The 23,365-nt window shown below is 46.0% G+C and overlaps 2 protein-coding genes across 2 annotated transcripts in view; both read left to right on the top strand.

The window, feature by feature from the left end:
• Nucleotides 1–23,365, top strand: part of LOC144151570 (uncharacterized) — a 123,304-nt gene that overhangs the window by 15,738 nt on the left and 84,201 nt on the right. The window contains exon 3 of the mRNA XM_077682671.1: nucleotides 19,248–19,351. Coding sequence (XP_077538797.1) covers nucleotides 19,248–19,351 — 104 coding nt within the window. The remainder of the gene's footprint in view (nucleotides 1–19,247; nucleotides 19,352–23,365) is intronic.
• Nucleotides 6,788–7,543, top strand: LOC144152584 (uncharacterized). Its single transcript, XM_077683889.1, has one exon. The coding sequence runs from the start codon at nucleotides 6,791–6,793 to the stop codon at nucleotides 7,436–7,438; it is 648 nt and encodes a 215-aa protein (XP_077540015.1). The 5' UTR covers nucleotides 6,788–6,790; the 3' UTR covers nucleotides 7,439–7,543.

A 23,365-nucleotide genomic window follows, 5' to 3' on the forward strand; every position in this document is an offset into this window, starting at 1 on the left:
GTTAGAATTTTTCAAGGGCGGTGGTGAGCCGGTCGGGGAGAGGAGGATGGGGGAGACGGGTTAGGGGGTGGTGGTGTAAGAGTAGCGGGAGGCGCGAGCAATTTAGCTGACCAGCTCACCTGTGCTAGAGGAGGCCAGGTAGGGTGTGGGGTGAGCGATGCCTGCGGTGACGGGAGCGGCGGGAAATCGTGGGCATCGGTGCTTGGCCGGCTAGAGGTCTTGGTCAAGTCAAGCGGGCGCTTCTTAGATGGTGGAGGAGTGGGTCGGTAGCACTTGGGGCATTCGAGCTGGGCCGTTGGGTGGAGTCCGTCGTACAGCTTGCAGCGAGGAGTGCAGGCGGGTCCCGGTGTTCGATCGGGAGTGCCGCAACTGTGGCCCCGGGTCTTATTGGGATGCAGGTAGACGTCTTGGTGTTGCCCAATATCGCTGCAACATGTGCAGGTTTGTTGGGTGCGACGGTAAGGTCGGCAGCGGATCTTTTCACAGTCGAACTTGATATAGTAAGGAATGCGGGTTCCGGCGAAGGTGAGGAGTGTTGATCGGGTTTTGCCCACAATGCGGGCGTGGATGAGGTATACGGTTGGTAGCGGTGTATTCTAGAAGTTGCTCTTGAGTGAGGCCTTCAGGATTGCATGAATCACGTCCCGTGCAGTGCCTGGCGGGGGCTTCATGTAGGCGCTGACGGGGTAGGTAGTCTGGTGGCGGAGGCTTATTCTGGAGAGCCGGTCGGCCAGGTGGGGGTCGGAGGTACCGCCCATGATGAGGCTGGATGTTTGCAGTGCGTTTTTATTGCATGGGGGGTGTACCCGGCTAGTTGCTACATTGCATAACTGAACAGCGCAAAGACTGCACAAAGGGAAGAGTAGCAAACGCGGGCGCTGCCTAACAACTGTTTATTTTTGGAAAGGAATACTGCATATAGGGGAACGCGGCCGCGGTGGCCGCTTTTCTGGTGGAGGCGAAAAGCGAAAACGCCCGTGTGTTCGAGGTTTCGGCGCACGTTAAAGATCCCCAGGTGGTCTATATTAATCCGGAGCCCTCCACTACTACGCGCCTCATCGCCTGTGTAGCTTGGGCGCGTTGAACCTCATAATCAATCAAGCACATAGGGGAACAAAACGAGCATGGTTACCTGTGTGCGCAGTGCTGCACGCGTAAAAACATACCAAACAATACTATGAAAGTGCGAAGAGTTTTGTCTAACATGGATGCCATCTGCAGGGCAAATTTCAGCTTGTGCTGCCTCACCAAATAAGCTGTTTCTTTATCCAGTAGAGACATAGATGGTGTGCTTATGCATGACGATCCCTTGTAATGAATGAAGAATGCCTCGCAGATCTGGCGTGCGCGTTGGTCTTTGTATCTTTGTAAGATAGTGCAGGCGTCGAGAGTGCAACTCTTCACATTCAACCCTTCACTTGCGACTCTTCACATGCAGCGCGAGCATGCTGCCAGTCCTGCTTTTGGAGATTTGGCATATTCTTTCAGCCAGTCCTCAGCACGAAGTCCTGTCTGGCCGATATACGATTCTCCACATGACAGGGGAATGTCGTAGGCGACTGCTTCATCGGGTTGGACAAAGGCTGTAGTGTGATTCTTGGGCGCAGCACTTGCGCATTTCCTCGTTGTTGACTCTTTTGCGCAGTACACTCAGTTTTTCGGGTGCCGAAAAAAACGAGGTACACACGTGAGCGGACAACAATCTTCCTCAGGTGGTGGCTTACACCGTGTACATGGAGGTTGACTGCTCTCTTGTAAGCCCGTCCGGCGGGATCTCCTTCGCAGCAGTACTGAGCATGTTGTCTATGCTGCGCGGCAGCTGATCCGCATAGCAGTAGGAGCAGAGACGCTGGATTCGTGTCCGAAAACTGTACTATAGTGAGTGTTCGAAGGATCTGAAGAGGGAATAATTTAGAGAGGTTGCGGCAAGTGGGTCGACGCGTACGGCAGGAGGGCCGGCAGACACGTCGACGGCGTATGGCGATGGTATATGCGCAGCAGCAGGCGCTCACCATTTGCCGGTTCCTCCTCCTTGGCGAAGTTTAATGTACACATGCACAGTAGTGCTCCCACACGACGGGCTTAAAAGGAGAGCAGTGATCCCCTACGTACACGGAGTAAGCCGCTAGCCGAGAAAGATTGTGTGGCGCTCAGGTGTGCACCTCCTTTTTTTCGGCGCCCAAGAAACTGAGTAGCAGTCGCAAAAGAGTCAACAACGAGGCAGTGCGCAAGCTCTGTGCCCAAGAATCACGCCACAGCCTTTGTCCGATGCTATGGGGCAGTCGCCTACGACGTTCCCCTGCCCTGTGGACAATCGTATATCATCCAGACAGGACGCCGTGTTGAGGACAGGCTGAGAGAACATGCCAACTCGATAAAAGCCGTGACCAACAGCATGCTCGCGCTGCATGTGAAGAGTTGAATGTACAAAGTTCATTTCTTCAGCATTGTAATCTCGTATAGTCGAAATAATAAGGACAGGAACAAAAAAGCTCGTAAGAAGCAACTTGGCAGGGTTTCTGCTCGTTTTTTGACAGGGAAAAGAACACCAGAAAAATGAATACAAATGGTTGAACTTTTACAGAAATTGTATAAAAAGAGCATACACAAAAGAATAATGTACGCTTGTATGCACCTGAATACAAATACCAAAGCACATAAGCAAACATATGTACACTCGGATATATATATATATATATATATATATATATATATATATATATATATATATATATATATATATATATATACATATATACAATAAGAAAGTAGGTACACACATACATTACATATACATTCACCCAATAAAAATATTACAAATATTTGTTTAATGTACCTGAGCACTGTATACCCGGTGCAGTGGTAGGCACTAATGCACATCTATAAAAGGGGGAAAATTCCAGGTGGAAGAACACACAACCTGTGTAGTAAAGCATACAGCCAGAGAAACAATAGGTTCATGTAACAGACTAAAAGAAAACCTTTTCGGTGAACCAAAAAACCCAAATGGGGTTATAGGAAATGTTTCGGAGATAAATCCATTCAAAAGATTATAGTTGGGCTGTGCATGGTCGTCAGAAACTAGTTAGTGTTATGCACAAATGCCAATTTCTATGACGTGCTCTTTCCATTATCTGCCGGAGATAATATGTATTTTTGCTCGCTATTTAAAAGACTTGGAATACAGTACTGCAGCCTGCGAAATCCATGGTTTGTACGTCAGACAGGAATCATCCGAGGATTTTTATGTCTGATATTATACAGAACTTCCAAAGGTGTGCAAGGTTGGATAAAGTAAAAAAAAAAAATTGTTATTGTAACGGAAAGCCTATTTGTATTTCATCCGAAGATTGTAATTATATAAGCTCGACAGACACAGCACCTTAACTTCTGAAAAAATTTCTGCAGTGTGGGCGTCGTATGAAACGTTTGCAATATGGCGAAGCGCTTTCTTTTGCAGTAAAAATAATAGAGTTATGTTTGCTTGAGGTGTGGTGCCCTGTACAAGATTGGAGTAATTTAGGTGGGGGGTGAAAAGTGCGTTATAGAAGCAGTTTTGTTTTGGTGGGGATAACATGTCGCAGTCTGGAAAGAATACCGCGAGCCATAGCCAAGCTTCCTCTTACGCGGTGAATGTGTGTATCCCAAAATAAATGTTCATTGAAGGTTACTCCCAGGGTTTTATTTATTTGAGATACCGCCAGTCTCTTTTTGAGGCCAAGGCAGGCGGGCATACAAGGGTGTATTCTTATACATACAAAAGTACTTATTCGGTAGGTAGTAAAACAGTAATAAGAACGAAATGTCAAAACAAGAACAAGGGTCAAGTAATTCTGATGTAAGCGTCATATTTTTTTAGATTACACATATTTATAAAGGATACAAAGGAAGTGAAACGTGTAGAAGGGTTGAGCAACGCATAATACAAGCATAATAATTTGAGGTTCCTCAGTTTATAAAGGATACCAATAAGGAAAGTGCGCTCAAATAAGCCAGAAAAAAAGCAACTTGTGTAAAGAAAAGAGATTGGTATACAGACTAACCATACGTTGCGCAAACCATAACGAACAATACCGCGCCGAGCGGAACCGTAAAAAAAGTCTCAAAACCATGAGTAATCAAGTAAAAACACTGCGGGAAGTTTGCGCATGTGGGTATATAGTATTTACTACAAAGCAAGAAAACAAAAGATAAGGAACATAAGGAACATTGTGAGGCAAGTCATACATATTGTATTCCCAGAAAATACATTACAGATAAGTTAGTACAGTCAAAATTCGCAGTGACTGAACATGATGCTGTACGTTATGTAGACGCCGGTTTAGGGGTGCTCGCCGTGAAGTGTACAGAACACATAACATCCGAGTCCACACGTCATAAAAATTAACGTTGCATGTTTTACTTTCCTGTTAATTGGTAATGTTAGCTATTCTGTACAAAAAATCAGTAAGTGAATCCGTGTTAGTAACCGATGGGTCCAAGTGATTACATTCTCTGATAGCAAGCGGGAAGAAAGAATATTTGAAGGCGTCATTATTGCAACGATATTCAGTCAAAGTGTGCGCGTGTTTTTGCCTTGTTTGCCGGGATTCTGAAGGGTGGATGAACTTGTATGCGTCGATTTTATAATCATTGTGCAATAGGGGATATTTAAAAAGAGACGCCATCTATCAAACGAAATGCAAACTATGCGCCGCCATTTTGAGAGCGGCTCCGCTCGACGCGGAGTTCTTCATTCCGTACACCTTCGTACGGAAGCGAGCTCAATCGCTCGACAATTACAATGCCTTCGCACTGCTGCGTGCCTCTGTGCGCTCAGCGAGGTACCAGAAACGGCACAGGAGACAAGGTAAGCCCTTATTTTTATTACCAATCTTGTTTAACTTAATGAAAACAACAGCGAATGAAGGAACCAAAATACAGCATAAGGGATCGCGCGCAGGCTGATCCGAATGGCTTCCGCTGGCGTCAATGTTGCGGTGTGAAAACTAAACACGTAGTAACTCAACAGTAATACAAGGTACGAGTATATATTGCTACGCATACATTCCTAACAGCACATGAGTGCGGCGAATGATAGGTAGCTCACGGGCAGGGACGGCTAAATTATAGCCCGGAGCATTGAAATTTCCTCTGTCGCGGCGTAAGCAAATGGCGTTGTTCTGGTTCTTCAGGTTCGCGGGCAGGTGTAAATATTTGGGCATGCCAACTGTGCTCTTTTGTAGCGTAACGAAATGTGCGCTTCGTGCGTGCGGTGCAATGCCTCGGCAAGCACGAAACGCACATTTCGCACACACGCCCATCCTTTGGCATTCGTAATGCGAGAGCGTACGTTCCGTTCCCCAGGCATTTTTTAAGTCTACATTTTATTTATCATAGTAGTCCTTCCGAGTAGGTAAAGTGGCGTTGTGTTAAGTCACACGGTAGGATTGCCGGATTACATCGATGGGTGCGCCTGACCTACATTTAAACACGGCATCTCTTTTCATCTGAGCTCGTGCCGGGCAAAACTAGTGGTGTCGACGAAGCACGTTGGTTCTTTCGTTTTGCGTTTTTAGGTTTTTCGTAAACTTAATTGTTACGCACATCCGGCGTTATGAAAAAAAGGCAAAAGACGCATTTCCAAATACTAGCCAGTTGCCGGGCTCTCAACGAAAAAAAAATGTTAGACACGGCAGTGTAGACTGTTATAAAAAAGACAGTGGCAATGAAACATACTGCTTTGGTGTTGACAATGCTATCTTCTAGAGCAGCTCATTCGCCAGCATTCGAGAAAGTTCCGACAGAGATGATTTTGGTTTATTTAGCCCTGTGTTCCTATGCGGGTTAAAAGAGTTGCAATGTCAGAGCTTTGTAAACAATATTAATTTATGTCTGCTTTACACTCCAGGTCTCGTACCACCGTTTCCCACAAGCCTCTTCACTTCGAAAAAGCTGGATAATTGCCATCAAGCGGGACGAGGGCCCATTGTTCACGATAAAGAGCAACACAAAGGTCTGCAGTTCCCACTTCAAGCCAACAGACTTCATCCCTGGAGTGGCAAGCGGAAGGAGGATTCTTCGTGAAACAGCAGTGCCTTCAGTGTTTGTGTTTTCCAAGCCCAAAAAAGAAAGGAAGGCACCGAAGGTGCGTACCCCCTTGCCCCAGCAGAAAAATGCCCAATCCTTTGCTACACTAAACTCGCCCTCGCCTGACAGGGATGCAACTGAAGAGTCTGGAAGGAAAGATCAGGTTGAATAGGGGGATACAGCCATCGATATGCAAGACAGTGATGAGGTGAAAACACTAAAGGTTGTTGTGCAGAAGCAGGCTGAGCAAATCGAACTGTTAAAAGAGCAGTGCAGTGGCCTGAAAAGGAAACTTGAAGAAGCGCAAAGCCGAGAAGCTCTTCAAGAAAAGAAGCAAGCCGAAGATCTCTCAAAGCTACAGAAACAGTGTGATGGTTTGAGGGAAGAGTTGTTGCAAGCAAAGGCTGCTGCCTACAAAGCGGAGGGAGACCTCCTTGTGATTCAGCAGCAACTGGAAGAAGAAAAGTTGAAGAATGCACCTTTTTGCATTGACTGTTTCAAAGGCTCCAGTGAACAAATGATGTTCTACACTGGACTCCCCGAATATGACACCTTTGTTGCGGTGGCAGAATTAGCAGATCCAGGAAGCAACAGCCAGGGAAGGAAACGGAAGCTGGACCGAGAAAATGAACTGTTTCTCGTGTTAGTGAGGTTGCGGCTTGGCCTGTTTGAGCAAGACCTGGCGGATAGATTTGCCATTTCGCAGCCCACTGTGTCGAGAATGTGCTGTGAATGGGTCAAGCTTATTTATGCTAAGGTGATAAAGATGCCTATTTGGCCATCCAGGGAAGCTGTGAATGATACAGTGCCTGCTTCGTTCACTGAAAAGTGCAGGAAAACCAGGGTGATTTTGGATGCCACAGAGATCAGGTGCGCAGTCCCCAGCTCCCTTGCATTACAGTCAAGCACGTACTCCCAGTACAAGTCTGCAAACACCTTCAAGGGACTCATTGGAATAATGCCGAGTGGTCAACTCTCATTCGTTTCCGAGTTATACACAGGCTGCATGTCGGACCGTGAATGTGTAATTCAGAGTGGGTTCTTGGACCTTAGCTTTGACGAAGGTGATGTTGTGATGGCAGACAAGGGGTTCAAAATTGCCGACCTTCTTGAAGAGAAAGGTGTCAGCCTGAACATTCCTCCTTTCCTGCAAAACGGGAAGCTGTCTGAACAAGAAGTGAGAGAGACACAGGAAATTGCCTCCCTGAGAATTCACGTGGAGAGGAGGATACAGCGAATCAAAGCGTTTCACATCTTCGATCGCCCAGTTCCCCTCACATTGGCACCTGTGGTGACTCAAATATGGACTGTAGTCGCCGTGCTAACTAACCTTCAGTCAGACCTGATTGCGAACCCCGGTGTGGTCTAGTCCAATGTTAACATGAAAACAGATGTGGGTAGTTTAGAGAGCTGAATAATCATAAGACGTGTACAGTGAAAGCTCGTTATTTCGAACTTCAATAATCCAAATTTATGGTTATTTCAAATTGTACCATTTGGTCCTAACAGGGCTCCATAGAAGTCTATGTATAAAGAAGCCCGTTAATTCAAACCCCAGTAGGTGCTGCTGCCACGGATAACTCAAACTATGTGCCGGCGCTTCGCACATGGCCAGAGAAACGCACCCAGTGCTTGCACACACGGCTCCATAGAATACAAGATTTGCTAAAATCAACCTATATCCCACATGATGGAAGTTTTGGAAGACGCATTCATTGCGAACTACGTGAGGATGCTGTGGTGTCATCCACTGACAGATGAGGGCATCATATCTCAGGTCAGAAGCACTAGCTTTGTGCACGTGTTTATTTCGTTATGCCTGCATTTCGTTGTGTGTGCATTATCTGTGAACCAGCAATCTATTTAAAATGTAACTTTATATTCCTTGTATAAACATAAAGTAGCGACTGTTAATATTTATTGATCATTTGTTCTTTTTTTTTCTTCTTCTTTTGTAATCATCGGAATAGCGTGCAGTGGTATGGGCACGTCGTGTAGTATTTGTGTTTTTGTGGTCACCATGTACTGATATTTTTATTTTTACTTTTTTTACAAGGTTCTGAAGGAATATGTTTGCTTCATGGGGCATTTTCAAATCTTCCAAGCGTCCATGTATTTATATTATCCTTTTTCACGTGATGCTGTCATGTATGCGGCCCTCGGGCACCTTCAAGCGGTAGCTAGCCGCTTTTCACCTAAGGGACCCCCAACACTGTTGTTGGAAATAAACTGATTTGATTTTGATTTGATTTGAACCTGTCGCTGCCAGCGACAGCATGGAGGAGAAAAAAACAAAGCATAGTGCGGCCGTCCGCTATGAAGTCATGGCCGGATGGAATGCCGCCCATCTCTTCTGTGGATTTCGAGAAGGCAGAGATAAGGTTTTGGATACATTTGGTAGAGCAAAAAGGACCAACTGTCAGAGACAAAAGTCAAGCGGCAATCACAGGCTTTTTCAAGCGTCAAAGTGTTGACATGCCCTACTGCTTCCCGACTGTCATTATTGTTCCCTATTTAGAGTTTTCATTAATTCGAACTGAAATGGTGTTCCCTTGCAATTCAATTAATGAGCTTTCACTGTACTAACAAATCTGCATTTGGACCTGATTTCAAGACCAGATGTCCAGTCAGTTGTTGACGGATAGCAGATGTGACTGGTACACAGGGCTGAATTCAGTCCAGACGTTACTCTTGTGTAAATATATTGTGTGAATATAATGTTTGTCATAAAAGAATGCAACTGAACACCTTTCTTTGATCAGTCATTCTACTTGATGATGGTGATGCTGACAGGTTGGTTGGTATATTCGCATGAGTTAAAGGGGTAGCAGTTTTGTTTCTGGCAGAATAGACGCTGACATGTTGGCTTGCAGGTATGCACACAAGTTGGCGTCTGAAGGTTTGCTTGTGGCAGTAACAAAAACAGTACAGGTTTTATTGGAGCACACAAATACATACCAGATATTTATAGGGCTTGTTTTAATGCAATCATTCGTGAACATGTTTTCCTTAAAGATGCAAATGCAAAGATTCAGACAGTTATTCACTAGCAACATTAAACTTTAGCAGCTCCATTCATGTTAAAAAAAAAACAGCACACTTCCAAGGTGCTCCTACGTTTCACAGAAGTAACGCAGCATATCGTTGAAAAAAAAATCAAGCCGAGCCTTCATTGCCTCCCACTCCGAGTTTTCAAAGCGTATTCTTTCAATCGCAATCCACTTCTCAAGAGAATACAGCAAAGTCTCCCCACTGACAACCGGTTAATGCCATCTGGCCTACTACCTGCTGGTAGTACTCATGGTCGCGCAGCAGACGAGGTTCACTGCCATTAGTGAACTGCATATAGAAGTTCTCGTTGTCAGGCACGGTTTTTGGGTCAGAACCCGTCAACGAATACGGACACTTCACCTCCAGCACCCCAAACGTGCCTTCTTCAGGGTCGAAAACAAGCCTGTCGGGTGTTGCCCCCAACCACGGAGAGGCAGGGTCGACGAAAAGTCCACAGTGCTCCACAGTGACGTCGTGGCCCAGCTTCCGGAGAACGTTTGTGTAGCGATGGGTTGCAGCAGCTTCATTCCTCCTACCATACTGTATGGGCCGCACCCGCGACAGGTCCTTGGGGTCAAGCAAGTGGTGCAGGCCTTTTTGGGTCCAGCTTTGCCTCATCAGCACCTTGCCAAAGGCCGACGCAGTAAGACGGCGTCTGCGAGCACGAACCCATGTCTCGCTTTGGCTCTGCTGTCGTGTATTCTTTTCCAGGTCACGTGCCTCCTGGATGGATACGGATATGTCCTGAAAAAAATTAAGCCTGCTAGTCAACCATGCTAAAGAATGCTTTATTTCAGTTTTTAAAAATAAAAGAAAGTTAAAGTTCATGTGCAGCCAGAAAACTCGCTGGGGGAAAAAGTCCCACGGATGAAGTTCTACGACGGAAAATGAATGCGCACTGCAGTGCCTACATCAAAGATAACTACAATATTGGGAGCTTTAAAGTATGCTGACGTTTAAACGCTTCGAAGTATGCTGACCTAACACCCCGGATAGGTGCCTTGAAATTAAGTTGTTAAAAAATTTCACCTTCAACTGACCAACTTCCATGTTTTGTTAGTAAATCGGTTTTAGGTACTCACATCAAGAATGGCTTTCTCCCGGCTTGAGAAGTCTCCTTGAAATTCGTGCTGCAGACTGTCCTCGAAGAAGTCCAGTCTTGGCAGAGGGAGTGACAGGCTCTTTCCAGGGCTCAAGTTCCCAAGCCAGGTGGTGAAGCCGGATGGTTGGTGGCCCTGGTGATAGGTTGCAGGCGAGCCAGACGGTGCAAGACCCAATTTTGTTGACACCATGGGTCCAGGATCGCTCAACAGGACAGCTGCAAAAGATGTCTTCCCCAGAGCCATTAACCTCTCACCAAATTTCTTGCAAGATTGAAGCACTTGCTCGTCATCCTTGTTTTGGGCACTACACAGATTCACTGACTTGGGGACTTCACGTCCACCCTCATGCACCCTCCGCCAATCCACAGACTGGACACTGGTGCGCTCAATTCCTTCGTGTCGGGGGCGCCTCCACCGCTGGGGCAACTCCGTGCAAGAAAGCACTGGTGGTGGCTCTTTGTAGCCATGTTGTTGGAGGAGGGCCAGCAAACGCAAAAGCGCAAGCACGTGGCTGCATGCACCCCACTACCAGCTGGACACTGGCAAGTGGTGGCTTTGACAACACCCGAGCTTCTGTCTGGGTTACTTGAACTGGGTAGGGCGCACCTGCCTTCTTTTGGCTCCTGAAGCATGTGCCTCGAGCGTGGACAAGACCACAGCTAAAAAAAAAGCAACAAGGAAGCTTTAAGTTTACTACATACCTTAGAAGAACCCTCAGTTCAATGTTTCTTTTGCATAAACGGGTGAAGTTTGTAAACAATGTGCCTTGTGCTGACAAAAAATACATAACCCCTCCATTTGTTCTACACTGACACTTGCTGGGAAGCGTACTTACTGGCAATGTAAAACCCCCGCTACACGCACGCACGCGCGCGCGCGCACACACACGCCCGCCGCTTACTGCTTTTATGCTAAAACTTCATTTTCCTCTCTTTTATGCCCTCAAACCAGCGCACTTCGTTAAGCAACACCCGCCTTTATGTCTGCCGTTTGATGTCATTACAGAGCCGATAGATGCATGGCAGATGCATTGAAGTTCGCCAAATGTACGAGTTACGTATAAAAAGTACTTCGCATCTTCAAAAATGATATCTTATGCGTCCAAAAACCCTTCTGTGACCCTACAAACCTGTTGACGCCGTCGACGACCTCGCACTAAGCGCTAGAATATGTTTACGGAAACACTAAACACTACGGTATGCTGTATGCTGGAATGTCCTCGGGCGGGTGCGCGAACCACTAAAATGTGTGGTGTAAAGTTTTTGCAGTTTTCGTACGAGCACGAAAATCTATACTTTACGCTGAGGAGTTCGAGTGCTTGCTTCTACCGTGTTGCACTGCAGGTAGCTTCGTAAACAGAACATCCGCAGGTATGGGAACGATCGCCAAGCGGTAGACAAGCAGCGAAACTAAAGAATTAACAGTACTTATGACATAATCCACAGTAGCACACAAGAAATAGCACTTACCTTACGTCAGGCATGCAAGTAGCTACCGAAGACGGCTCGGCGTACGCCTCCACCGTGAAGTTGTACGCTCGCCGCTGCTGCCGTAGGGATGCGTCGTTTTCGGTGCAGAAGTTCGTTACCGTTGCATCGCTTAGTGTAGGAAGGACGCTTAGATCACGGACCCACCGAGAACTTGCCATCGCTAGAATCCACAGCCCCTTAAAACATCGAAAAACACCCGTAGAGCAAGTATTACAGCTAACACACAGCAGGCCGCAAGGTCAAACGACGGCGCCGACGCCGCTCTCAAAATGGCTGCGCGCACAGGGTTGCCAGACCACCTAGCGTTTTGAATATCCCCTATAGTTGGAAGAGAAATTTTAGACGGGCTTGTTTAGCTCTAAACTGAAGTGTACGAAGTTCACAGTCCAATAGCATATTAGTTGGTGAGTCCTTACGTTTAAATTTATTGCAGATAAATCTTACAGCTTGCCTCTGTACCTTTTCTATTTTTTTATGTTAGTGAGGGTATAAGGGAACCAAACGGTGCTGGCGTATTCTAATACTGGTCTGACATAAGTGGTGTAGGCTAGAAGCTTAGTTGATTTTGGTACGAGCCTTAGACACCTTCTAATATAAAATAATTTGCGCAATGCAGTGGATAATGTGAGTGATGTGTAAGTCCCACTTAAGGTTGGATGTTAAAATTACGCCTAAATATTTGTGTTGATGTACTTTCACCAGTTGCGTGCCGTTAATGTTGTAAGGGTAATTCATGGGTTCTTTCTTTCTCGTTACGGTCATGCACACTGTTTTTCTGAGGTTAATCTTCATTTGCCACTTAGTACACCAGTTATCAAGTTGGTTTAGAGATTCCTGTAGAGCGACCTGATCTTTGGAACTGTTGATTTCTTGGTACATAATGCAGTCGTCAGCAAAAAGTTTGATTTTACAAGAAATGTTTGTGGTTATGTCATTTATAAATATAAGAAAGAGCAGAGGGCCAAGAACTGAGCCCTGGGGGACTCCGGATGTTACGGGCATGCTGAATGTACATTTTCAAAGATTACAATTTGCGAGCGGCCGTATAAAAAGTCTTCTATCCAGTTTGTTAGGTGTCCGGTACCGAGTATACTTTTGAGTTTTGCGTTTAATTTTTTATGGCATACTGAATCAAATGTTTTTGAAAAATCTAGCAGTATCAAGTCTGTCTGCGAGCGGTTATTAATAAAAAAAGCGAGGTCATGTACAACTTCAGTTAGTTGCGTTGCTGTGGATACCCCTTTTCTAAATCCCTGTTGGTAAGGTGATAAGGTGCCTTTTGCCTCTAGGAATAGTGTTATGTGCTTCAGAATGGTGTGCTCAAGTAATTTACATGATGTGCTAGTGAGTGAGATGGGTCTGAAATTAGATGGGTCTTCGCTATTGCCTGTTTTAGGTATCGGTGCGACCTTTCCTTTCTTCCAATCATCCGGAAGCTTTGAAGAAGATACAGACTTACCGAAGACCAGTCCTAGATACCGGCTGCACCATTCCGCATAATGTCTGAGAAAATTGTTGCGGATTTCATCGGGCCCGCATGATTTTTTAGAATCGACGTTCAGCAAGAGGTTCAGAATTCCCTCATCAGTGATAATCAAGGGGTCAATTGAAAATACCATCGGCGGAAGGGAGATCTGGGAGACTTCCTTCAAAGGAAGGGAGACTTCCTTTACAGCCTCTACATTCTCGGATCTAAAGATTCAAATCCGAAGTAACGTTTTTTTGTGCACTACAAAATACTGCAGCATTGGTTTTTCTTATGTTAATTTCTAGCGAGTTTACCTCACACCACTTCAGCAAATTTTTAAGCGTCGTATTGGATGAGTTCGAAAGTTGGTTCATGTCATCAGACTGAAAAAGGAGGTTGTTATCGTCAGCGTAGACAGCATAATGAGTACATTCAATAATATTGAATATATCATTTTTAAAAATATTAAACAGAACAGGCCCGAGAATGCTACCTGGGAGAACTCCCGCTGTTACGTTCCTGAACGAAGAACTTAGTTTGTTTGATCCTGACACTGTTTCCTGAACTTCAAAAAAGACTAAAAGTTCTAGAGTAACGCCACGAAAACCGTAGTGTTCTCGCCGGTTAGCATAATTTCATGGTTTACCTTGTCAAAAGCTTTCGACAAATCGATAAAGATGCCCAAAGTATTTTTTTTTTGTTTTTGAATCCGGTAAGTATGTGTTCTTTTTGAGTTAGCAAGGCGAGTTCTGTAGACGTACCTCTTTGGAAGCCAAATTGATTCGGTCATTTAATGCAATGTTTCTCACAGAAGGACACAATGAGGTTACAAATTTTTTTTCTAATCCTTTCGATATTACAGACAATAAAAAAAATAGGTAGATAATTTGAAAATTCATTTTTGTTTCCAGATTTAAACAAGACCGTAACCGAGGCGTGCTGCATATTTTTCGGAAATGCACCCGTGAATAAAGATAGGTTAAAAATATGGCAAATCACGGGCACCAACTGGTCAAGTACAAATTTTAGCGCTTTTTTTTGAAGGTCCATATCGCGCGCTGTGCTATTCTTTAGGGACATGAAGATTGAATAAATCTTAGAGGGAGTAAGGGGCTCAAAAAAATGCCGAGTAACTGTTTGGTGCACCCAAAAAACTGTGTCGAACTGTTCCAATTAAGACTTGGAAATAAGGTTGAAAAATATGTATTGAAACTATTCGCCAGCTTGACACCCTGTATCGTTTTATCACCGATTAATAATTCAAGTTTTTCAGCCTGCCTGGACCCACGGTTTAGGAGCTTGTTTATTTCACGCCATATGACGTGATTACGGGAGCTAGAAAAAATATTCTCAAAGTAAGTTTTCTTCGCCTTACGCAGGAACTTCGACACAAAATTCCGATACTTCTTAAAAGTTTTGAAATAATCTGGCTTTTTTGTTTTAATGAACTTCGAAAAAAGAGAGTTTTTCCACGCTTTTCTTATTTTTTATATGTTCGTACTGTCTTTAGATTAAAGCAGTTATGACAAACTTAAGGCTATGCATAAACGTGTCATAAGCCTCGTCGGCACTGTTCAATTGGAATACTCGGTTCCAGTTCATTCATTCTATTTCCTTTGGGAACTTTTCTAGATTTTTGATGCTGGTGTCTTGCACACTGTGTGATTTCTGAGCAGATTTTACTTTTCCGAATGCTTCGTTGCGCTTATGAAACATGTAGATGGGAAAATGATCGCTCAAGTCCGACATAATAGTCCCAGATACTATGCTATCAGACATTTTATTAGTCACAAACAAGTCCAAAAGGCTCTCAGAGTGCTAGGTGATACGCTTAGGCAGCGTTATCACATTCTTGCACGAGATGGAATCGAGAAGCAAAAGCAAATCTCGAGATATTTTTGTGCACTGCAACAGATCAATGTTGCAGTCACCACCTATTACTATATCTGCGTTGTTCAGAGACATAAAAGAAAGCAGCTTTTCCAGAAAAAAATTAAATTGATCCGTTTTCCCATCGGGTGTACTGTAAACCACCGACAAACTTAACCTATTGCATTGTAAGGTCAGAACTTCGAAATCTGATTTTATGGTTGAAAAATCTGCTAGCCTGCTGCATGCCAGCTCATTCGATACCAGCTGCATGACACCTCCGCCGCGTCGAGGTGATCTATTCAAGCAAAAACTATTCAAGCCTGAAGGCAGACGGAACACTTCGTCTTGACTCGCGTTCCAAGTTTCGGTGAGCATTACTACTTTGAAATTAAAACGAAACTCGCTTATAAAAATGGTAAGATCGTAATTTTTATTGCGGGCAGACTGCGCATTGCAGTGCAGGAAGGAAACATGGCGACCATCACTAGGACACTTGATATCGGCAGGCGGTGCTGTCGGCGAAGAAAACTCACATGCGTATTAAAGCTACGTTATCTGAGAGGAATGGACGGGAGTGGTGGTATCGCGCATCTTTCCCAGGTCTGCTTCACAAGTGGTTTCAATGGCCCTTGAAGATTCCGTTTTCCGAGAGAAGACCTTGCCGTATATTGACCATGCGAAGCGCCAGTTCAGTTCTGTTTTCTTTGCAATTGTCATTCCCAACAGTTTCTTTATTTTCAGGCGGAGGTGTTCATTTACATGTACTGTCTGCTTCGATGCAAATTCTCAGACGTCCGTCTTAAATCTTGCCCTCTGTGCCTTACGAATGACAGCGTCACTTTTGCTGTCTTTGAAAGAAGACAACAATGTTCGGGTCTGCAGAAACATGGCGTACTGGAACACGGGGGCAGATTTCGACACCCGGTTTGGTTATCGCATCCCCGATCGCCTCTCCAACCTTGCCAAGCACTTCGATCAAACTTTCTTTGTCGTTCTGGGGAACGCCCTTAATTTCCGCAGTTTTTCTTTCGCGAGTGCCGATCCTGGGAAGTGATCCGCCACGAATATTCATGCACCCTCGCCTCCAAAGCTGCGAGCTCGAGCGCCAAGGCCTCGTGCGAAGCCCTCAGATTGGCGTTTTCCTTTTGGATGCGAAGCATCTCATGCTCGGGGCTGTATCCCTCCCTCCCTTGTCGTCGTTGTCCGTCGTCCGCACTCTACTGCGCATGCGCGTCTCTTCAGCCCCGTCAGCGTTTGGGCTGACGTCTGCGCAGTCCACTATAAAAAGAAATAGTTAGGCGGCGCCCGGTTTCGATCACACGACTCTCTGGCCGCAACGGGAGGTATGTTGGCTCTTCCAACTGCGCTACAAACCGAGACAAGAGCATGTGCTACGAACGCGCCTTATGACCTTCACTCATTCAAACTACGTCAAGAAGCTACTGATACAACGAAGGCACGCGAAGCTGAACGTCAGCGGAAACGACGAACTGAAAACTAATCGGAACCTGAGTCGACCCCACGGCTGCTTCGCATACTACTCAGGGTTTCCCTACGGGAAGATGGCGTAATCTTACTACACTCCTTTTTCATAACATCGTATTCCTTGCTGATGAATTCTACGCTGTTTTTCAGCGCTCTGATTTCGTTTCGTAGTTCGCGCTTAAGATCAGCAAGTTCGGTACCCATTTTCAGCACCTCCGGCACACAGCACACTACAAAATTAGGCAATATTCTGGCAGCAGTGGCAGCAATAAGAAGAATTGTAAAAAAAATACAGCAAGTCAAACCTGCAATGTAGATGGGCAGAGAATAAACGTCCGCTACTTCCGCTGCTCCCGCTGCCAATACTGCGATGGTGGCTCCGCTGTCCTTTTTACGGGCGCCAAAGGTGAACCAAACACCACGTGATGCGCAGAGGAAGGTCGCAGTAGCAGGAGCACATCAGCAGGCTTCTGATGGGGCGTCCCGGAACGTTGCCAGAGGCGAGTGAGTTTCAAGCTGCCATAAATAGGCAGAGAATAAACGTCCGCTCCTTTCGCTGCTCCCGCTGCCGTACTCGCGCCGTGAAACCGTATTGAGTCTCGTCGATCCCGCTTCGAAGACAGGTGCCGTGAAATACTACCGCAGTTGTTTAGAGCTTCCGTCGTCGAGTGGACTCTGCCACGAAGGCAGGGGGCGTGTAAGTGTCGTACTCGCGTGATCAAAGCTTATCGCAATGTTGTTGCTGCAGCCGTCGCGCGCTGAAAGGGCACAGCAAGTCATCGTAGTCTCGTCGCACGCTGCCGTCGTCATATCGAATCCTCCACATAGGCAGACGTCGTGGAATGTTATCCTTGTCATCATGTGATTGTCGCACTCGCGTGTTGAAGGCGCATCACAACGCGGCACAACGTAGTCATCGCGTCGATCCCACCACGAAGGCAGCTGACTTGAAAGGTACGGCATTTTCACGACGAGCCTTCACGGCTGGGTCTACGCGAGGCGATACGCAGACAGGGTACGGGCACGCCAAGGAAGCTGTGCGGCGCACTGCGCTTAATTATTCAGCTGCAAACCACTGCCCCATCAAGAACCAAAAAGTAGCCGCTACTGGAAAAAAAATGAGGCCTCCGAAAGTAAAAAAAAACACATACAAAGGTTGGACATTTTGAAGATTCTGCAAAAAAAGGCAGGTCGACGGTGCTAAGTTCAGTAAAGGGGAGAAATTGCGGCGCGATACAGGCTACTGCAAAACTCCAGCCAGTAACAAGTAGCAATCCGCGCATCAATGACTTTTTCCCCTTCTACAAGGTAGCGTTTCTTTTTCTCCGTCGTATTGGCATTCACCGGTGTTACCACTCACCACGGGACTACCAACCTAAGTCAAGGAGAAGACGTGCAGGAAAGGCCCGGCCTCGAGCCCGTTACCTTCAACCACAATTAGGACTTCGATTCTCCACGAGACAATTCCTCACAAAAAAGTTTTTCTCTCTCTTTCTCTACCACTCTAAGCCCACGTGGCGTTTACTTGACTGGCTTGTTTTGAAATCCACAGCGCAAACAAGAAACCAGGACGAAAGGAAGAGCACGACGCACAGGCGCTCACTAACAACTGTGGTTTATTGTTGCAACGTCTGGTATTTAAATACAGCAGAAATCGAGGCAACAAAGAAATCAACACGTAGCACGTGAGAACAACATAACAAATCCGCCACGACATCATTACCGTCATGTGATTACGCGCTGTCAAGACAGGTGATTTCTTTTGCTCACAGAGGGACAGAAGGGACACTTACACACTATTCCTAGATGAACGCTTTTGCACTTTTCCAGGTTGTAACTATGTTCTTTTAGCCTGTCGTTTAGGAATGCATTGTAGAGACTGTGCTGTGTGCGAGCCTATTGTACCGCAATATTGTATAAAAAGCATAAATTGACAAGGGAAATTTTTCAGACTCATGAAATAGCAAACAAAGAAAAGTGTATAAGTGCCCCTTCTGTCGCTGTCTAGACAGTGTATAACTCTAGACACCTATGTAGAGACCTGTCTAGACAGTGTGAGTGTGTAAGCACATGACAGCAATGATGTCGTGGCGGATTTGTTATTTTGTTCTCACGTGCTACGTGTCGATTTCTTTGTTGCCTTGATTTCTGTAGTATTTATATACCAGACGTCGCAGCAACAAACCACAGTCGTTGGCGCCTGTGTGTCGTGCTCTCCCTTTCGTCCCTGTTTCTTGTTTGTGCTGTGGATTTCAAGGCTATGGAACAACAACTTGCCCAAGCATCAACATTCACCTGACTGAGTCGTATTATTTCTCGAGCCGCTGTATTGGGTTTCTGCTGGCGCCACCGATATCCGCTGAGGATTGCGACTAAGAGAAGAGCTGCTCACTATTTCCAGGAATCCCCACTTTTTTTTTTTTGAAACGACGAAACTTCACAATCACCTTCACATTCGTGCTTACGGTTATCCTCCTCGTGGCACTAAGTATTTGGAGCCCATGAATAATATAAACACACCCACTTTATTCTTCAGCATTGTTTGACCCTAAGGTCTACGCGCATATGCTTTGACAGCGGCTCAGCAGGGCGCTGCTAGCCGTGTAACGGTTCATCAGGCGTGTTTGACAGTTGATTTTTTGTACGAATAAAAAAAATTTATCATCTGGAGAGCCAACACGTTTTTAACGGGTCTTTTCTACCAAACAGAGGAGCTGTACAACCAAATGAAGGATGGGGACGCCACACACGTTCTCACGGAAGCTCAGTACGCCGAGAAGTTCCTGAAAGTCCACGCTCGTCTGCGCCTACAGGTAACCAAAAGGGCTGCTATTTTTGTCCGCCAGGCTGCGCTTATGGTCGAAACAATGCGTGAGCTGCAAGCGGGAGTGTTTATAGGAGGATACAAGGTTCCATACAGCTGAGGATGCGGAAGGGCGGGACTTCATCTGTAGTATTTGTGTAATGGAGTCGCGGCTCGACAGGCTAGATGAGCAGAAGGAGCAACTGAAGGTACAGGTTGACGGGTTAGTGGAGGAGCTGAAAACCGAACGGTAACAGAGGGAGGTGCTAGAAGACAAGCTAGCGCAAGTAGAAAGTGTGCGTGTGCCGAGGCATAGCATTCCGGAAATCGATGGCGTACGCCACGGGCCAAGCGCACCGAGTGTGCCTGGCTCCGAGGCGGGAAGACAAGGGGAGGTCAGGGCAGCCGAGCATGAGGCAGCGGGCGGACATGACAGCAGCGCTTACGGAGAGGGGCCTAACGCTGTCGTGGAAGAAGGGAAGGGGTCGCTGCCGGGTAAGAGCTACGCAGAGGCAATCAGCACAAAAGCCGCGGCAGCAAATACGCCTGCACAGCTAAAAGAACCAAGGGAGCGGCGCGCCGCCATTGTGGGTAACTCGAACATCCGCAGGGCAGAGCAGGTGATTACAAAGAGGGTAGGGGAGCTCCAGAGATTTAAGGCTAGCACGCTCCGTGGAAAGATGGTTAACGAAGTGATGGCGAAGGCGGAAGAGCAGGTGTGGGACACAATGATAGACAAGCACCTAGTGGTGATAATGGAGGAGTAAACGACGTGTTTCAGGGAAGAGGACGAGGCATAGCGAAGCAGGTGGCGAAGGGGGTCAGTGAACTCAGGGCGATTTCGGAAGACGTCAAGATCGCGGTCTGTACTGTGCCGGATGTTGAGGGTAGAGGAGGCCACGTAGAAAGGGCAGTGGTAGAAGCGAACCGGGAAATTTGGACGTTCGCTAAAGCAATGAATTTTGAAGTGGTTGACCTCAACTGGAAAGTGCACCGTGCGGGCCGGGGCCAGGCGTTTGTTAGGGACGCAGCACATTTCACTGAACGTGTAGCGGAGCAGGTGGGGAGGCGACTAGCTGCGCGGGCGGAAGCTTTTTTAAGGGGGCCAAGAGCAACCTGGAAGATGGACTAAATAACAGGCCCAGTGAAAATGCGGCTGGGGCAAGCGATTGCGATCGAGGTCAAAGGTACAGCGCAAAGGAAAGTGCAACAGTTAGCACACAGAGCGCAGAAAAGTTTAGAAAAGAACACGAGGTAGCAATGCAGGTGAGCGTAGAGGCTAGCGACGACCCCCCCGGTGACCGCCGCTTACCCCAACTTCGGAAAAAAATTAGCCGAAAGCAAAAGCGAGGAATGGCTAAGATTAAGTGCATAAACATGCCCGGGGGCTGATCACAGGAAAAATGGTTAGAGGTTCGCAGTCAACCTGAAAAAGAAAAAAAAACCGACGTACAGAAACTTTTCTTCGAGATTTAGAAGAGCCCAAAGTAGTGCATGAATATACATCGCAAGGCTGTAACTGAATCGTAGGTACTAGGAAAGGGGGAGGGGTCGGCATGCTTATTCAACAGGGAGCCAGTTGGCACAGAGTAAACGAAAACTGCGAAGAGCGTATGTGGGTGATGGGCACGATAGCGGGAAGAGAAACGCTGTTTGGAGTCGCCTATCTGTGGTCAGGGGAGGATAGTGAGGTTAGAGAAAAGAATGAAGAACTGGTAGGCTCCATTAAGCGGGACCTCGATCAGTTAAGACAATCGGGAGAGGTGATTCTAGTGGGAGATATGAATGCCCACATTGAGGACCTGGACGGATACACAGGCCGCAATTGCAAACTCGTACTACATATGTGTGAAGAACATAATCTCACTGTGGTAAACTGAGAGAATAAATGTGAGAGACAAACTACTTGTGAACGAGGGGGAAAGCAGTCCAGTATAGACTACAATTTCCTTTCAGAAGGAGTGTAGGAACGTTTCACTCTAATGGAAATAGATGAAATAGGTGTCCACAGCTTAGGAAGTGACCATAAATGGATAGCTTTGACTTTTGGAAAAATGGAAGGTCAAAACCCAAAAGCGGTGGTTCACGACTTGAAATTAAACCACCAGCAAATGGCTGACATTGCCAAAAGCCTGGAGACGGAAATCGAGAGACAACCTACGAAAGATTGGGAATACAGCGAACTGATTGGTTTCATTCAAGGAAAGATAGGGAATGCGAAAGAACAGAACTACTGGAAAGGAAAAAGAAAGCCTAGAAGCTGGTGGAACAAGGAAATCAAGGAAACTATAACACAAAGACAGCAAGCATCGAGTGAGCGCAGGGAGGCCAAATGAGTGGGAATGCAAGCAGAGGAAATAACTTTGAAATGGAATTGGTGCTGCCTAAAGAAGGACAAAAAAACTTCTACAGCAAAAACTGAAACGAGAAAGAGAGCGATGGGTCTCGAATATACAAGCAAATGATAAAGATGCGCCGAGAAAGTTTTGGAACCATGTAAAGGAGCTAAGGAGGAATACCGAAGGAGTACAGTTTCATGTCATAAACGGTGAAGGCCAGGTACTAAAAGGGGAATAGGCGGTAGTTCACATACGTTCAATGATACAAGAGAAGGTCAGAAGAACGGAAAGAGGACTACAGGAAGACAAGGGGAGTGCGGCAACTCAGATGCGCAAGATAGAGAGCTAAAGTTGGAGAATCTAAACTGGAAAAAAGCCGAAGAAAATGTTCCAACTAATACTGCAGCAGGGACGGATGAAATTCCTATACGGCTGATCAACCTACCGGGCCCAAAAAGCAAGGCACAACTGATTCGAGCAATAGAAAAAGTGATAAAAACTAAGCAAGTACCGTACCAATGGCGTTAGAGCTGGATGAAGATGATATATAAGGGTAAAGGAAACAGGGATAATGCCAAATCGTACAGGCCTATTACAGTTACCTCAGTGGCGTACAGGCTGGCAATGCAAGCCAAAAAGCGGAACTACAAACGTGGATTGAGGGGAACAGCATACTGGGAGAACTACAAAAGGTATTAAGACGAGACAGGCGCCTAAAGGACAATTGATTTCTCGTAACCGAAAGCATAGAGGTGTCAATGGCTCAGAAACGACTACTATGAATAGCATTTTTTGATACAAAGGGAGCCTACGACAGTGTAGATAGAAAACTTCCATGGAGCATACTTGAGCGGGAGGGAATAGGGCAGGACTTCATACAGCTGTTGCAGTGAATTTACAATGAGAGCGAAGTGCAAATTACCTGGGAGGACCGAAAGTGCACGGAATCGGTAGTCACAAATAGAGGTTTAAAGCAGGGTTGTCCTCTGTCGCCATTGCTGTTCATGCTGTACATGGCTTGACTAGAAAGAAAGCTTGAATGCAGTAAAATAGGTTTCAATCTATGTTATAGCCGCAAAGGACAGGAAGTGGAACAACATATCCCGGGACTGATATATGCAGATGACATAGTACTACTAGCAGATAGCAAACAGTGTCTGCAACAGCTCACAGATATATGCGGGGAAGACGCCACTGAACGACGGGAGTTCTGGTTTTTAATGAAGACACCCGTAACGAATCGGTTTTCTTTCAACAAGCAGCAATACCGCGGGTAACCGAATACAGATATCTGGGCATATGAATAAACGAAGGTCAGGCGTATCTAAAAACTCATGACGAGCATGTAAGAATGAAAGGCAAAAGAAACGCCTTTATTATGAAGCATAGAGCACTGTCCCGGATGTAACAGATATGAAGTTGTGAGAGGAATCTGGAAGGGAGTAAATGTATCAGCACTCACCTTTTCAAACGCAGTAGTGTGTGTCAAATCAGAAGTTCGATCAGGGCTAGAAGTAAATCAGAGGGCGGTAGGTTGATCGGCATTAGGAGCACAGAGTAAAACAACAAATGCGGCAGTGCAGGGAGACATGGGATGGGCCTCCTTTGAAGTGAGAGAAGCACAGAGCAAAATATGTTTTGAAGAACGACTTAGAAATATTGATGAGCAGAGATGGGTGGCCAAA

The sequence above is a fragment of the Haemaphysalis longicornis genome, unplaced genomic scaffold (assembly GCF_048455015.1).
Source record: "Haemaphysalis longicornis isolate Haplotype H1 unplaced genomic scaffold, Haemaphysalis longicornis Haplotype H1 scaffold_9, whole genome shotgun sequence".
Classification (NCBI taxonomy): Eukaryota; Metazoa; Arthropoda; class Arachnida; order Ixodida; family Ixodidae; genus Haemaphysalis; species Haemaphysalis longicornis.

Coding starts and splice junctions, on each gene's coding strand:
- LOC144152584 (XM_077683889.1), top strand. CDS start 6,791: ATGTGCTGTGAATGGGTCAAGCTTATTTATGCTAAGGTGATAAAGATG.